The sequence below is a fragment of the Cervus canadensis genome, chromosome 18 (assembly GCF_019320065.1).
Source record: "Cervus canadensis isolate Bull #8, Minnesota chromosome 18, ASM1932006v1, whole genome shotgun sequence".
Classification (NCBI taxonomy): Eukaryota; Metazoa; Chordata; class Mammalia; order Artiodactyla; family Cervidae; genus Cervus; species Cervus canadensis.
Window position 1 is genome coordinate 24,511,712 of NC_057403.1, and position 16,229 is coordinate 24,527,940.

The 16,229-nt window shown below is 51.9% G+C and overlaps 1 protein-coding gene across 1 annotated transcript; it reads right to left on the reverse strand.

Moving 5' to 3' along the window:
• Nucleotides 1-3,196: 3,196 nt before the first annotated feature.
• Nucleotides 3,197-16,175, reverse strand: EIF3K (eukaryotic translation initiation factor 3 subunit K). The gene is made up of 8 exons (XM_043436726.1): nt 15,933-16,175; nt 14,935-15,033; nt 11,102-11,222; nt 9,939-10,013; nt 6,975-7,041; nt 6,805-6,882; nt 4,999-5,124; nt 3,197-3,265 (listed from the first exon to the last, which is right to left on the reverse strand). Exons 1-8 carry the CDS (start codon nt 15,989-15,991, stop codon nt 3,234-3,236), a joined length of 657 nt encoding a protein of 218 aa, XP_043292661.1. The 5' UTR covers nt 15,992-16,175; the 3' UTR covers nt 3,197-3,233.
• Between the last annotated feature and the right edge of the window lie 54 nt (nt 16,176-16,229).

Here is a 16,229-nt window from a genome sequence, read left to right on the forward strand (position 1 = left end):
TTTGCTGGGGGTGGGAGGCAGAGGTGAAAAAGAGAGAGAAAAAGAAAATCCAGACTCAAGATGGCTCCTAGGGCGTCCAGTGGGTAAGAATCTGCCTCGCAATGCAGGGGACACTGGTTCCATTCTTAGTCCAGAGAGATCCCATATGCCGTGGGGCACCCAACTACTGAGCCAGCGCTCTAGAGCCCACAAGCCACAACTCCTGAAGCCCGGCAGCCCTAGAGCCCGTGCTCCGCGACATGAGCAACCGCCACAGTGAGAAGCCTGTGCACCCCGAATAGAGAGCAGCCCCCACTCGCCGCAACTAGACAAAAGCCTGCACTCAGCAATGAAGACCCAGCACAGCTAAAAATAATAAATTCTTAAAAAAAAAAAAAGATGGTTCCTAGGTTGTGGACCTGAGCAACAGTATGAAGAACTGTATTGAATTCAGGGACAGCCTTGAGGGGAATTGTTGGTAGGGAAAGAAGGTAAGGGTTTGACTAAAGGCAGGGACTGACACAGGCCAAAAGGACTGTGTCACAGTCACCTGCTGGGGAATGGGGATGAGACGACACTTCTCCAGGTACGGGAGGTACCAGCTGCTCTCATTTTCTCTCAAAGGCACTGGAAGAGATCCAAGGACAAGCGAAGGAAGAGGATGAGGCAGCCCGCTTTCGCACGGACAGCCATGACCTGGCCAAAGACCCAGCAGGACTGACCGTTTCCAAAGCAGGGCTGGGCCAAGGCTGGGTTGGGGCTGGGAATCTCTTCCTGCTTGACCTGGAGAACAAGCCCAGGACTCTCATGCTGGGCCTGCTGGGCAGGGAGAGTCCTCTTGAACAATGGACCTTCTGCCCCTCCCTGCCTGCTCCCCATCAACACTGAGAAAACTCCCAGACCCAGGGCTCAGAGATGAAGAGGATATCCCCAGCCAGTGAGGTTTAAAGGCTCCCTTTAATTGCCAGCTTTGAGGCCACTTCCCCGAAGCCATCCATGGAGTGAACTGATAATAGCTACTCTGCGGAGGCTGAGGGACAGTGGGCAGATGCTCTCAGGGGGCAGGGGGTGATCCCTGAGTGAAGGAGTATGGCCAGGGGGCCCTAGGGTTAGGGTCACCATTTCCACATCACCATTTGGTGGAAAACTTGTGACTTCGGTCAGAACTTATTAAATGCTGTATCCCGTTATTGGGAATTCCCTGGCAGGCCAGTGATTAGGACTTGGCGCTTTCACGGCTGTGGCCCCAGATTCAGTCCCAGGCCAGGGAACTAAGACCTCACAAGTGTCTTATCCTGCAAGCCACGTGGCCAACAAGAAACAGTATATTAGCCAATAAGTGTTGAATTAAAAAATAATAAATACTGTATCCTGTTATTAACCCTACTTAGATGAAAGAAAGGAGAGCGAGCTGTGACCTTTCAGGGTGGGAACATGAACAGGTCCTGGGATGCTAGAGGGGACTGTGGAAGGAGTTGTACCAGCAGACCTAAGCCCAAGCCACCATGACAGGTGACATGCTGATGACCTCAAATCCCTGAGTGCATTCACTGAAAGCAACGGCTAAAGGGGACACTCTCCTTACTCACACACCCAAAAGCCACTGGGCTGGTGTCTAAACCCAGTCTTTCTGCAGAACCAGGCCTCTTAGCTGCTCAAAGGGTGATCCTCCCACAGCAGAAGCAGGTTGTCAAAGCAGGACAAGCCGTGGCTTCCAAAACACTTAAAAGGTCGTTTCCTCTTCCCCTGCAGAAAGGCCGTGACCTGGTGTGCCGGCTTGTATTCTACACGGGGGCACCTGCCAAGTTGGGGAGTGGGAGCGTGCCCACCCAGAGTGGGTGCTCTTCTGCTGATGGACATGACCAAATGGGTGGGGGACAGCATCCAGTGTCCCCTCCTTCCCCCCACCCCATAGAGCTGGCTCCCAAGTCCTGAGCTGCAATAGCACCCTTTGTCCCCGGATTCCGGCACGCCCTACTTCCTGGCTCCTGCTCAGGTCTGGATCTCGGTGTAAAGGGTGTCCTGTCCTGCCTTGGCTCAGAGAATGATGGGTGTGAGTGCCGGCCAGCAGGGAGGGCTGGCAGCTCTGGCGCTGCCCTTTCTGTAGGCAGAGTCCACACACAAGGGCATGAGAGTGAGGCACTCCCTTAGGGCGGGCTATGCATCTATTGCGGCATCTGATTTCCTCTCCTTTTCCCTGAGAGGCAGTCACCGTTGTGCCCACTCCTTCTTCCTGCAGACAACAAACAGGCTCAGAGGTGAAAGCTCAACCAGTCACTCCATCAGAATGTGTGGAACACCTTACCAAATTTGAATAACCAACCCGAGGCTAAGACTTGAGGATGGGGGGAGAATAGCCTGGCTGCAGATCCCAACTTTCTTAAAAAGTCTCACCAAAAAGAATGTTGGGGACTAGTTCCCAGTGGCGGGGGGGGGGTGGACAAACTCCTCTGACTCTGAAAGGAAGTGACTGGTTTCTCAGTGCCAACGACAGGCTAGGTCTTTAGCTGAACACTTCGCTGGGCAGAGCCCACGGAATCCTTATGATTCTGACAAGGGATTCCCTGGTGATTCAGATGGTAAAGAATCTGCCTGCAATGCAGGAGACCCAGGTTCTATCCCTGGGTGGGGAAGATCCCCTGGAGAAGGAAATGGCATCTTGCCTGGAGAAGTCCATGGACAGAGGAGCCTCGCGGGCTACAGTCCATGGGGTTGCGTAAGGACAGGACTGAGCGACGAATACTTTCTCAGGTTGAGCAAGCAACCAGAATCCTCCCCCACTCACCCTTCCGGCCACTGCCCTAGGGCTGCTTGTGAGGCCCAAGGGTAAAGGTGTTCCTCCCTCTCCAGGAACCCAGGGGCCCCCACCTGTTCGCATAGGTTTTCCGGAGGACAGGAGAGCCCTGGCTAGCCCAAGGTGCAGGGCTGGGCTCCTACCTCTTACTCACACCTTGCTGACTCACCCACAACCCATTCATACCCTCCTTGCTGACTCATGGCTGCGGGCCCTCCACCTGTGACCTGTCAGGAATGGGGTGGTGGAGGTCAGCCGCTGGGTCTGGGCAGAGGAGCAGGTCCAGGGAGACAGAAGCTATGCTGCTGGGTTGAGGGGTGGGGTGGACAGGCAGAAGAGTGGTGGCCCCAGCACCCGGTGATGGAGGCCCTGATGCTGGTCGGGGAGGGGCAGAGGCAGGAAGTTGAAGGGGAGACAACAGGCTAAGAAGTCAACACACCTTTATTAAACGGCTGCAAAGTTACTGGGAGGAGGCCATGATGCTGGACACACCTGTTGAGAAGAAAAGGGAAGACCAGGGTCAACGTGGGAAACACACGAGATGAAGCTCCAACCACCACAGCAGGGCCCACAGCTGTTTAGGGGCCTTGTAGACTTAAACAACAGGCTTAGAACAATGCCTGTTTTTTTCTTTTTTAAAAGTCTTTATTGAATTTTCTTATAATATTGCTTCTCTTTTCTTTTATGCTTTTTGGTTTTTTGGCCATGACACCTGCGGGATCTTAGCTCCTTGATCAGGGATCAACCCCGCAAACCCCTGCATGGGAAGGCAAAGTCATAACCACTGGACCACCAGGGAAGTCCCAATGCCTGGATTTTAAAAGTAGGATTTGCTATCTTCATCACCATCCTGATAACATTTACTATGGTACTATTTGCCAGATGGGCTTCCCTGGTGGATCAGTGGTGAAAGAATCCACCATCTGCCAATGCAGGAGATGAAGGTTCGATTCCTGGGTAGGGAAGATCCCCTGGAGAGGGAAATGGCAACCCACTCCAATATTCTTGTCTGAGAAATCCCCCGACAGAAGAGCCTGGCAGGCTACAGTCCATGGGGTCACAAAAGTCGGGACACGACTGAAGTGACTAAACAACACTTTGCAAGACGCTCTGAGCGCTGGACTTGCGTCTCATCACCACAGAACCCTTCACTCCAAGGAGTTCTCACATAGAACCCCAAGTCGGTGGGCGCATCTCATTTAGACTGAGGGTCCACAGCCCACAAGTGTGGAGATTACTGCCTGCTCGATCGTGTTCCTCAATTAAATAGCAATGTAGTCATTCTGTACTCAGAGGCCACAGTGTACCAGTCCATATTTTTAACACACCAGAACCACACTTGAGAGGGCGGGGAGGAGACCGAGGGCCTAAAGGAAGCAGCCCGTCCCTGCCCCCGCCAGTTCTCTCTCATTCCAGGACACCTGCGCGGTGGGAGGGTGAGACTTCAGGCTCGCTCTAGTTGAGCAGCCAGTGGAGTCTGTGTTAGTTAATGTGATGGTGACGAGGGTAATGTTTAGTGAGCTGTAGGACTGGTTCTTTGCTAAGTGTTGCACATGCAATGTCTCACTTTACACTCATACCTCCAGGGGGTAGGTACTGCGGTATTATTCAGTTACAGGAGGTGGGTATTGCGGTATTATCCAGTTACTTACAGTCCTGGCACCTGCCTTATGGGGTTGACCTGAGGACCAATGACTCTAATAATAAAAAGTGTAAAGAACTACACGGTGTTAGTCAGAATTATTGCTGCTGTCACCCCCACTCTCTAGATGAGAAACTGGAGGCACAGAGATGTAAAATTGCTTGCCCAAAGTTACACAGCTGTGAATAAAGAACCCAGATCCCACCCAGCTGCCCCAGCCGCAGAGCCTGCACTTGCTGGTAGGTGCTCTGCTGCGTTTTAACAGACGCCAGGGCTGAGGCCCTGAGACCAGTGAGGGTGTGGGGACACCCTATCGGATCCCTCCAGGCCCTGGGAAGTCTTACTGAGTGCTTTAGGGCAGGATCTGGTGCCCAGCATTCCAGGCAAGGACACCAGGACCCTCCGCCCTTTCTCCCAGGTAAATGTGGCCTGCCTGGGATAGACAAGGGCAGGGGAATCTGGCGGATACTCATTTCTTGGCCCTGAGTCAGAACTTATCTACCCGAGTCCTTGGGGACCCAGCCCTGCTCCCTTAGAAGGCCCCTCCTCAGCCCCACAGCCTGAGGCTCAAGCCACTACTCACTGTCAAAGTCAATCTTCTCCACGATGTTCTTGGGCTTAATGCTCTCCTCCTGGCTGCAGATGAAGATCTGGCCTGACTCATCGGCACTCCAGCCGTACTTACTCATCCACACCTTTAGCTGGCTGTCTGCAGGGGACACAGCAGTGTAGGGGCTTTGCACACGGATCCACAGTACTGGGGTAGGGGGCAGGGGGGGCGCGCTCAGGGTGTCCTCCTGGCCTGCCTTGGGCAGATCTGGTCTTGGGCTGCCAGGCTGGGGCTCCTATGATTCATTCTCCAAACAGCAGCCAGGGGGAGCCTTTTAGCTTTCTCATCCTTCCCACTACAGGGCTTCTGAGTCTCCTTTCATTTTCTATTTACCTCTCGTGTCTCCCAGGGTAAAAGCTCAGCTCCTAAAAACAGCAGAGCGCTTACTTCTCTGCTTTTCCCCCAATCTACATCGAAATGGCTTCGAAATGATGATTTCATCATTACCAAGAACAGTAACCTTATGGCACCATGTTTAAGAATTTCTTTGCAGCTCTTTCTTGCCTTTAGAAAGGAGGCGGCAGAGGATGAGATGGTTAGCTAGCATCACTGATTCAGTGGATGTGAGTCTGAGCAAACTCCGGGAGACAATGAAGAACAGGGGAGCCTGGCATGCTGCAGTCCACGGGGTCGCAAACAGCCAGACAGGACTTAGCGAGTGAACACCATAAAAAAAAGGGTATTTTTCTGGCCAGAGAAGTGTTCTACAACTCGAAATAATTCTTTCCTGTGTGACTATTATCAATTTGATATAGATTCACCTGTTTCTCTTTACGTTCAAATCTAAGGGTTTTTCATCCCTTTCTGATTTAATTTCACTCTTAAACACATAAAATATGGAGGCAATGTAAAACACTTAGTATAGTGCTGGACACAAAGTGTCCAAAAAAAGTTAGCTTCCACTGAAAACAAACAATGTCCCACCTGGATTAAAAGACAAACCTATCCAAGAAAGTGCTCAGAGAAATCTCACCCCCAACCCACCACTCTCCTCCCTGTTCTCACCCTCAGCTCCCAAGAAGTAACCATTTTCCTTGTTTTAAAATTTTTCCCTTCCTGTGTTTCTTTTTGCAAAATGAGCAAATACACATACTTTTTTTCCTTTTAGAGGGATCTTTAGAAATATAAATCTAATCATGTCCTTCTCTGCTCAGACCCTCCAGTGGCTCCATCTCACTCAGCATAAAGGACTAAGTCACGCAGGAGGCCCTTCCGTGCCTGAAACCCCTCCCACCACCACCTCTCGGCCCTGGCTCCGCCCCTGGCTCATCCAGCCCGGGGCCAAGGGCTCCCTGGCTGCTCTCTGAGCAGAGCATCCTCACATTCACTCTGCCCTCAGGCTGCCCGCCTCACTCCAGTGAGAGGTAACTGTTCAGACACTGTGCCTCCACCTCCACATGCCTCCTGCTCTCCCAGCCCTCCAGGGGTTGTCATGCATGAATCCCCACTAGACGCGTACAGCTTCATTTGTCATCTGTTTTGCTATCTCCACCAGAACGAATCTAAGCCATTCTGTGCTGTTCACCGCCATGCCCCCAGGGCCTTGAACAGTGCAGAGTGGCCCTTCAACTAATTTATGCAGAATAATGAATGAATGCTGTAGGATCTCTGAAAAGGAAAGGAAGGTGTTATACTAAGTCCTTATTCCCTCTCTGGACTGGGCCTTTAATAACAACCTGGTAAGGCAGGAGTGGGCCCACTTGAGGAGCTGGCTGAGGCCCACTGCCCCGCTCACCCTGACCTCTTAGATGGGCACCAGGGACCCAGAGAGGGCCTTACCTGTCAGATCCCCGAGCATCTCAGCCAGAAGCCAGCGATCGATGTGTTGATACGTGATGCCCACGACATGGCAAATAACTGCAGAAATTAAGGACAAAGACGAAGGGCCACTCTCAGAACCTGCTGCCACTCCCTCCCCTCAAGGAGCCCAAGCTCAGAGAAGAACTTACATTTTCGGACAGAGTCTTCAAAGCCGGTTATACCTTCCAGGAGGTCCATGTTTTCATCCAGGGCTTGCTGTGGGGGGAAGGACAACGTTCACAATGACGTTAATATAAGTAATGTCAAGGGGACCCCTCGGCAGTCCAGTGGTTAGGACTTGGCACTTTCATTGCCAAGGGCCTGGATTCAATCCCTGGTCAGGGAACTAAGATCTCAGAAGCCATGTGGCCAAGGAAAAAAGTTATAAATAATGCCAAGAAGATTAACCCTGATACTAAAATAAGAGAAGCGAACACTCTGGCATTCACCCCACGGACCAGCCCTTCTTCTGTATGCAACCTTATGATGTAACAATGCTGGCTTTCTGCCCATTTTAGAGATGGGGAAACCAAGGCTCAGAGCAGCTAAGAGATTTGCCCAAAATCACAGGGTGGGGTTTGCACCTGGCAGGCTTCCCGGGATCTGCCCATCACCTCCTCCCACTCACCCCCTCACTCCAACCACAGGGGCTCCTCACTGCCCCTCAGACACGGCAGGCATTCAGCTGCCTCAAGGCCTCGGCACTGGCTGGGGGTGGCAAATTCAGCCCTGGCTGCTTCTATTTTCCCATGAAATGACAAGGGAGGAGACAGATGAGGAACCTGCATTCAATCACCTCTTCTTGGATTTCATCTAATTCAGAGAAAAGGGCAACAGCCCTACCACGGCCCATGAGCCCACCCCCCAAAACCCCCTGGGAACTACCTGTCACCTCCTCCCACTCACCCCCTCACTACAACCACAGGGGCTCCTTGCTGCCCCTCAGACTTGCCAGACAACCGCCCACCTCAAGGTCTCAGCGCTGGCTGTTTCGGGGTCTGGAACTCTCTTCCCCCATTGGCTAGCACTCCCACCTCCTTGAGGCCTCTGCTCAAATGTCGCCTTCCCAGCAAGGGCTCCCCCAACATCAGGGAGGGAGACGAAGAACCCGTTAGGACAACGAGAGGGAGCAGCCAGCGCAGGAGGTGGAAGAGCAGCTGTCCTGGAAGCCAAGAGACACTAGCTGGGCAGGTGAGCCAGGGCCTGAGAACTTCCCACGGGATCGAGCAATGGGGGTGTCACTGGGGGTCTCAACAAGAGCACTTCCGTGGCCTGTGCCTGAGTCAGGGGTCAGAGGGCTGGCCACAAAGGCCTGAATGGCATGGGTTAATGTGAGCAGAGGGATAAGACGAGGCTGAACACGGGCAACCTGTCCTGGGGTGGGCTGAGCCACAGCCCTGATTCGCCTGGGATGTGACTTTGTGCTTTAAAACTGGGAAAGCCCCAGGCAGACTGGGACAGCTGGGGTCCCAGACAGGAGCAAGGCTGGAAGGGGAGCAGAGGGAGGGGGTGGGGGCAGAGCTGGTGGGGAGTGTGGAGGTGCAGGCGGAGTTTTTTTATGTTAGGACCCACTGCAGCGTGGATGTGTTGCGTGGGGACGGAAACAGTATAGGAAGGTCAAGTTTGCACAAGGGGGTTGAATGGCTGGTGTGACGTCACTGAGTGGGCGATAGGGCAGGGGGTCGGGGCCCTGGAGGAGGAGGGATGGGGCGCCCACTGGAGCAGAACAGGGCTTGGTCAGCTGCCAGGAGACGTCAGGTCAGGGGTGGCAAGTTCTGCTTGGGCCACTTCTATCTTCCCGTGAAATGAGAAGCCAGGTCGGAGGCTGAGGCGAGGAGAAAGTGGCAGTGGTGAGGAGCTGCGGAGAGCCATCCAGGAACATGGGGCGGGAAGCGAGGACCGGCTGCGGGTAGGCACTGACAGCTCCCCTCCAGCCTCCCGCAGCCCCACAGATACGGGTGAAGAGAGCACGGTTTGCGAAGGAGGAAGCAGAACAGAGGACTGGGGCTGCCGGTCAGGCCCAAGAATGTCGGGTCAGAGGCCTCATGGGGGCAAGCTGGGAAGCGAGGGGCGAGGAGGAAGTGGTCAGAGGGTAGAAATGTTTGACCTTCACGGGCAGAGGAGGCAATTGCTGATGAAGACAAGTACAGGTCAGTAACTCCCGGACTTAGCTGGGGAGCAAAATCACCAGGGATGATTGCTTAAAGTCACTAAGCCGAGACCACACCCAGACCAATGATGTCAGATTTCATGAAGGCACAATTCAAGTATTAGTATCATATTTGTTGTTGTTGTTTTTTAACTTCTTAGGGATTCGATGTGCTGAGAACTGGTCTCATCTCGGATGTGAGGGGAGGGAGTGAGGGGCTCAGGGCCCAGGGAGAACAAGAAATCTGGAAACTGAGAAGTCAGGGTGATGGAAGGATCACAGACCTGCCCTTTCAAGCATCTAAGAATAAAGAGTGGCTACGAGTTACATTCTTCACGAAAATGAGCAGTCATGGAGCAGGGTGGGGCAATACCAACAAAGTGGGGTGGGGTATGATAAGATAGGAGCTTCAGGGGTGGGGGGCTGGGGGAGGAGGAGATGGGTCTGGGAGTGGAGGTGAGAGCTAGAAGGCCATGTGGACTCCCACTTGGGATGCCAAGTCCAGTTAGGACAAGAAAAGGGGAACAGTATTTACTCTTTATTCAACTGTTATTATTTGGCCATGTCCCATGGCATGCAAGATCTTAGTTCCCCAACCAGGGTTTGAACCCATGCCTGGTTCGGGTTCCACTGCAGTGAAAGCACAGAATCTTAAACAATGGACACCAGGGAAGCCCCGTGGGGGTAGAGTATTTAGAAGACAGAGGACTTTTGCTGGAAGAACAGGTGCCTGTATGTGTGTGAGAGAGTGAGAGAGAAAGCCTGAACTTTGTCAGCAGAGGAGGGGACCGGGGTGTCCCGGCTCCAGGTGGGGATGACCATTCCGTGCCATCCCACATGCAGAGTTCTGAACACAGCGCCCACTGCCATGGAAGAAGCCAATAAAAGTGCGTGGTCTTGACTTCCAGCAGCTTTTTCCGCAGGGCCCAGTCACCACCCTGCCCTGGGGCCCCAGGCAAGTTACCCAGAAGGCCTGGAAGTGGCAGGTCTCCAGCAGGTCTCCGAGGTACAAAATCTGCCGGATGGGCCGTTCTTCTTGCTGGGGGGAGGCATTAAGGGCAAAAGGCCTTTCAGACAGAGGAGGTGGCCGCCTTGCCGCAGACTGCCCCACCCACAACCGCCCCGCCCACCTCCTGCTCACCACAGTGTTTGTCATGGCAAAAATGAGCAAGAACCTAAGGATCCAGAGGTGGGGACAACAGGCGCTGCCTCACACACTGAGATAGAGGGGAGCAGGTGGCCGTCGGATGAGTGGCCGTCAGGTGAGGAGGGAGGAAGCCTTGGTTTTCTCATGGTACACTTTGTTGTACTTTGAACAGTGGATCATATGCGCTTTTTAAGGCACCAGAACAGACCTCTGGGGAAGGTGGGCTGTCTGTCAGAGGCGAGTGCCCCTGTGGACACACCTGGCAGGGCAGGTTCAATGAGGAAGACATTTCTCAGCCCGGCCGCCAGGGAGCAGGCCAGTTCAGTGGTACTTCACTCAACATCTCTTCACTGGAGGCCAGCGCTGTACCGGACAGACACTGGCCAGTCCCTGGGGATATGTAGAAAGAAGGGAAGCTGACAAGCCAGCTCTTCATGGTTCCGACCTTTTGCCTGGTGGTCTTTCCTCGGCTAGGAAGCCTCACGGGAATCTTTCTAAAGCATGTTTCTCCCCCTATCACTCTGCAGCTTTAAAGCCTTCTTCAGCTCCCCAGGGCTGAGTCTGACCAACTCTGTGGCTAAGCTGAACGTCCCCTACTGACTCTAACAAGGCGCTGAGCTCTTTTCTTCCTCTTTTTTTCCTCTTTCCCTACACACTCTCCCCTCTGCCTGGATCACCCTTCCCTACACATCACCTAATTCCTCATCTTTCATCTGTTCCCTCCTCCAGGAAGTTTTCCTGGCTTCCAGGCAGGTCCAGGTGCCTCCTCTGGCCCCCCACACCCCAAGTCCTGACTACTCCAGAGAGGACGGGTCTCCCCCGCTAGAATGTGAGCTCCGTGACGGTTCTGTCCCAGCCGCGGCCAGCCCCGGGCCAAGACCAGAGCAGGCAATCGGTGTCTGTGACCGAACTCAAGACCACGTCCCTATGAATCCGTCTCCCCTGCACCCCCTTCCCCCCATCCCAGCCCGGAAGGATACATGGGCCTGGTCGATCATGCACTTGCACAGCGTGAAGTCGGTGTGGGGCAGGTTGGTGAGGGCCTTCAGCAGGATCTGGGCGGTGACCGTGGTCTGGAAGAAGGCTGGGTTGAACTGGTACCTGAGGAGGGAAACGGAGATGTGGTAGCAGTGCCATCTCCATGTCCCTGGGCCTCACCAGGTGCCAGGAAGTATGCTCACTGCTTCCGCCTGGAGTCTGGGAGCTGGACATGTCTGGGCTCTGATACCAACCACCCCACTGTCTGGCTCGGACCTTAATCTCCCTGACCCTACTTTCCTGCTCTGTAGTCTATAGACGGAGACAGTTAATCCTTACAACCACTCAGTAAGGCAGACAGTGTTAAGTGGTTCACAAATGAGTACATAAGTAGCAGTGGTCAAGCCTCTGGAGCCAACTGCCTGGATTTAAACTTCACTGCTGAGTGACCCTGGACTACTTTTTTAAAAAATAACTTATTTTTGGCTGTGCTGGGTCTTTGTGGCTGTGCGTGGACTTTTGCGAGTTGCAGCAAGTAGGGGCTACTATCTACTTGTGGTATGCTGGCTTCTCTTGTTGGGCTTCCCTGGTGGCTCAGATGGTAAAGAATCCACCTGCAACGCGGGAGACCTGGGTTTGATCCCTGGGTTGGGAAGATCCCCGGAGCAGGGCATGACAACCCACTCCAGTGTTCTTGCCAGGAGAATCCCCAGGAACAGGCTTCTCTTGTTGCAGAGCACAGGCTCTAAAGCTCTCAGGCTCAGTAGATGTGGCACACAGCCTTAGCTGCCCTGTGGTATGTGGGATCTTTCTGTACCTGGGATCAAACCTGTCTCCCTGCACTGCAAGGCGGATTCTTAACCACGGGACCACCAGGGAAGCCCCGGCATGGAGCATTTAAAATAAGTAGACTTCCCTGGTCTGGAAAGATCCCACATGCCACAAGGCAGCTAAGCCTGTGCACCACAGCTACTGAAGCCCATGTGCCCTAGAGCCTGTGCTCCACAGTAAGAGAAGCCCGTGCAGCTCAGCTAGAGAGTAGTCCCCCCCAACCAGAGAAAGTCGTTGCACAGCATCAAAGACCCAGCACAGCCAAAAATATAAATAATGAAGTAACATTCTAAAAAATAATAAATGCTCCGTGCATCAGTTTCCTCTCTTGCAAGAGGTGAGAATAAACCACTGTATCGGGACTTCCCTGGTGGTCCAATGGTTAAGACTCTGTGCTTCCACTGCAAGAGGTTCAGGAAACTAAGATCCTGCATGCTGGTGTGGTGCTGCCACAAAATAACCAAAACAAATAAAAAACCCAGCTGTATCTACCTCACAAACAAAACACAGCACCGAAGTGAGTTAATACAAAGGTTATAACACACTAGGTACCACATGGGGAGCGCTCACTATGCAGTGGTTCTCACCACTAACAAACTGAACGACCTCACCAACACACACGATGTCTCCATCTTACAGGTGGCAAAATCGAGGTCATGAGAGCTCTAAACATTACAAAGCTGGTAGTTGGGCTTCCCTGGTGGCTCAGTGGTAAAGAACCTTCCTGCCAATGCAGGAGACACAGGTTCAATCCCTGGGTCAGGAAGATCCCCTGAAGAAGGAAAGAGCAACCCACTCCAGTATTCTTGCCTGGAGAATCCCATGGACAAGAGGAGCCTGGCAGGCTACAGCTCATGGGGTCGAAAAAGAGGTGGACATGACTTAGTGACTAAAACAAGGAACAATAACTGTCAATAAAGCATCTAGAAAGAAGAAACCAAATATCCATCGACAGGGTAACAGATAATTAGGACCTGGTTCCACATGGAACACTACACAGCAATAACAACAAACTGCAGCCACACAGGAAAAGCGTGGAGCCCACAAATCCAGGGCTGAGTGCAAGCTGCCAGATGCAGGAGAGCTCCAGTGGTACGGCTACTCTTACGTTCAGTTCAAAGCATGCAAATCTGAGCTAAGCGAATCAGAATGGGTATGTGTGTACATATGTCTGCAAGCATGTGGTAAATTCACACACAGCCAGGCCATGAGCGCATAGGAGTGGTCACCAGGGTCAGGGTGGTTGGCACAAAACACATGGGACAAAGGACAGGGGTGCCAGCAACACTCATTTTGCAACTGGGATGGTGATTACATAGGTGTTCATTTGTAATTCCACGTTAAACCACACATTCGCTTTCTGGAGCAGCCGGTATGTACGCTTTGCTACGATTTTTATTTTCTTTTTTACTTTTTGGTTGCACCACAAGGATCTTAGTTCCCCAACCAGGGATCTAACTCGTGTCCCCTGCAGTGGAAGGCCAGAGTTTTAACTGCTGGACTGCAGCCCCTGTAACTAAGCTTTCAGAAACCATCCCTCCTCCTGCCCTACTTCCTGGCTCCCTAGACTTGCACATTCTATCCACATCCTATCCAAAATGGATAAAGAGCTCATACAATTCAATACCAAAAATCCCCCAAAACCCTGTCAGAAACTTCTGAATAGACGTTTTTCTTTTTCCCAAAGACACAGAGATGGCCAAGAGGCACATGAGAAGCTGCTCAACATCACTAAGCATCAGGAAAATGCAAATCAGAATCACACACGTGACAAACTGGCTAGCAACAAGAAGACAACAAATAACAAAACACCAGCAAGGATGTGGAAGAGAGAATGCTTGATAGTGTGATATCAACTGGTGCAGCTACCATGGAAAACAATAGGGAGGTTCCCCGTAAAATTAAAACTAGCACTATCATGTGATCCAGCAATTCCACTCCTGGGTGTATGGGTGTATGGGGGTGTGTGTGTGTGTGTGTGTGTGTGTGTGTGTGTGTGTGTGTGTGTGTGTGTGTGTGTGTGTGTGTGTGTGTGTGTGTGTGGGTGTGTGTGTGTGTGTGTGTGTGTGTGTGTGTGTGTGTGTGTGTGTGTGTGTGTGTGTGTGTGTGTGTGTGTGTGTGTGTGTGTACACATAAATAAGGAAAATAAACACTAATTTGAAATGATACATGCACCCCGTGTGTGTGTGTGTGTGTGTGTGTGTGTGTGTGTGTGTGTGTGTACACATAAATAAGGAAAATAAACACTAATTTGAAATGATACATGCACCCCGTGTGTGTGTGTCTGTGTGTCTGTGTGTGTGTACACATAAATAAGGAAAATAAACACTAATTTGAAATGATACATGCACCCCAATGTTCACAGCAGCATTATTTTCAGTAGCCAAGATCTGGAAGCAACTTAAGTGTCCATTGACAAATGAATGGATAAAGATGTGGTACATATAAACACACACACACAATGGATTATTATTCAGCCATTAAAAAAAAAAAAGGGAAAAGAATGAAAATTTGCCTTTGGCAACAACACGGATGCACCTGGAGAATATTACACTTAGTGAAGTTAAGTCAGACAGGGAAAGGCAGATACCACATGTTTTCACTTATATGCAGAATCTAAAGAATAAAACGAAAGCAACAGAACAGAAACAGAGACCAAAGTGGTGGTTATAGATGGGAATGGGGTGGGGGAGAGGCAAGATAATGGAAGGGGATTAAGAGGTACAAAATACATATAAAATAAGATACAAAATCACAATGAACAGCACAGAGGCTATAACTCCCATTATATAAACTCTAAATGGAGTATAATCTATAAAAATACCCAAACACTATGTTGTACATCTAAAATTAATATAACATTGTAAATCAACTATACTCCAATTTTAAAAAAATAGAGAGAAGTCACATCCTGCAGGTTACCCCTCACTCCCACCCCACCCAGTGCTGGGAGTGGCAGGCTGCTGACTATGGGAAGGGGATGGGAATGGAGGCAGATACTCACAGTTTCAGGACAGCCAGGTTGGCTTCCAGATCATAGGCATTCTCCTTGGCCTGTGTCTCCACATAGCGCTCCAGGGTGGCCAGGTTCTCAGGGTTGTACCTAGAGGAGAAACAAGATGAGTGAGCAGAGACAAGAGCTGAGACCAGTCACTTCTTGAGGTGGGAGTTGGGGGAAATGTAGCCTGCTCCTCCTCCTCTTCCTTTCCTCCCTCCCTCTGTCACTGGCCACTTGCTGTACTCAAATATTGAATCAGCTCTATAACCTCTGATGAAACTTATCCATATCCCAGACCTAAGCCCCAGCTCTAAACCCCATAAGAGCCCTGGGTCTTTTCTGAAAAATGCCTCCTCCATGTCTCAGCCGACCAGCCCTTGCAGCCTGTACATCTGGCCGCCTGGACATCTTTGATATCCACCCCTTCTTCCCATCCCCAAACTCCACTCCGGTCCAGTCCATTCTCTCCTGCCTAATTTTCCCCATCCCAGCCCCCACCAAACTACCTGTGCTTCCCCCATCACCGCCTTGACCACTCCTGGTTATCACTGTCTACCGTCCGGTTTGTCTGAACTAGAAACTCCATGAAAGCATGGCCAGTGGCTGTCTTTGGTTATCTCTGGTCCGCACCATTGCCCTGAATTCAGTGCAGATTTTAGTAAACATGTGTTCGATGAATGAAATGAAGGGGGCAAGGGGAGCCACAAAGAGGCGCTGAGAGGCTCAGTGAGACTGAGCAGAGAGAGAAAACCGGGGGAGCTGAGAGAGGGTAAGTTAAGCAGAGAGGGCGGCCTTAAGGCAATTAAAACGGACTGAGCGGCAGGCAAGGCCACTTCCTACCTTTAGGCCTATACAATGCTGTTCTCTTAAACAACTGCTCCAGAATGACTGAAAAAATCCCACCCCTGGGCAAGCCCAGAATGCTGACCACCTCTTGCTGACTCCAGAAAACCCTCTCCTCCACCCGTCTTGGCCAGAAACGCTCCCTCCGACCGGGCTCAGACCTGTCAATCCCCTTGAGCAATTTGCCCACGTTCGCTCTCATCTGCTCAAACATCGCCATGACGGCTGCAGCCTCCCACACCAGGGCTACAGCCGAAGACCCTGCCGGCAAAGCGTCCTCGAGGACCGGAAGAGGAAGAGTCGGTGGAAACGGAAACTACGTAATTGTTTTCTCTCCAGCCCCGCGGGTGGTGAATCGTGCTTTGGGTCTTGCGGCAGCTGCCACGCTTTCCGGCTGCCGCGTGACTTCTTCCCAGCCAGCGCAGTTAGCGCGTGCGCAAACTCTCTACTCGAGCAGA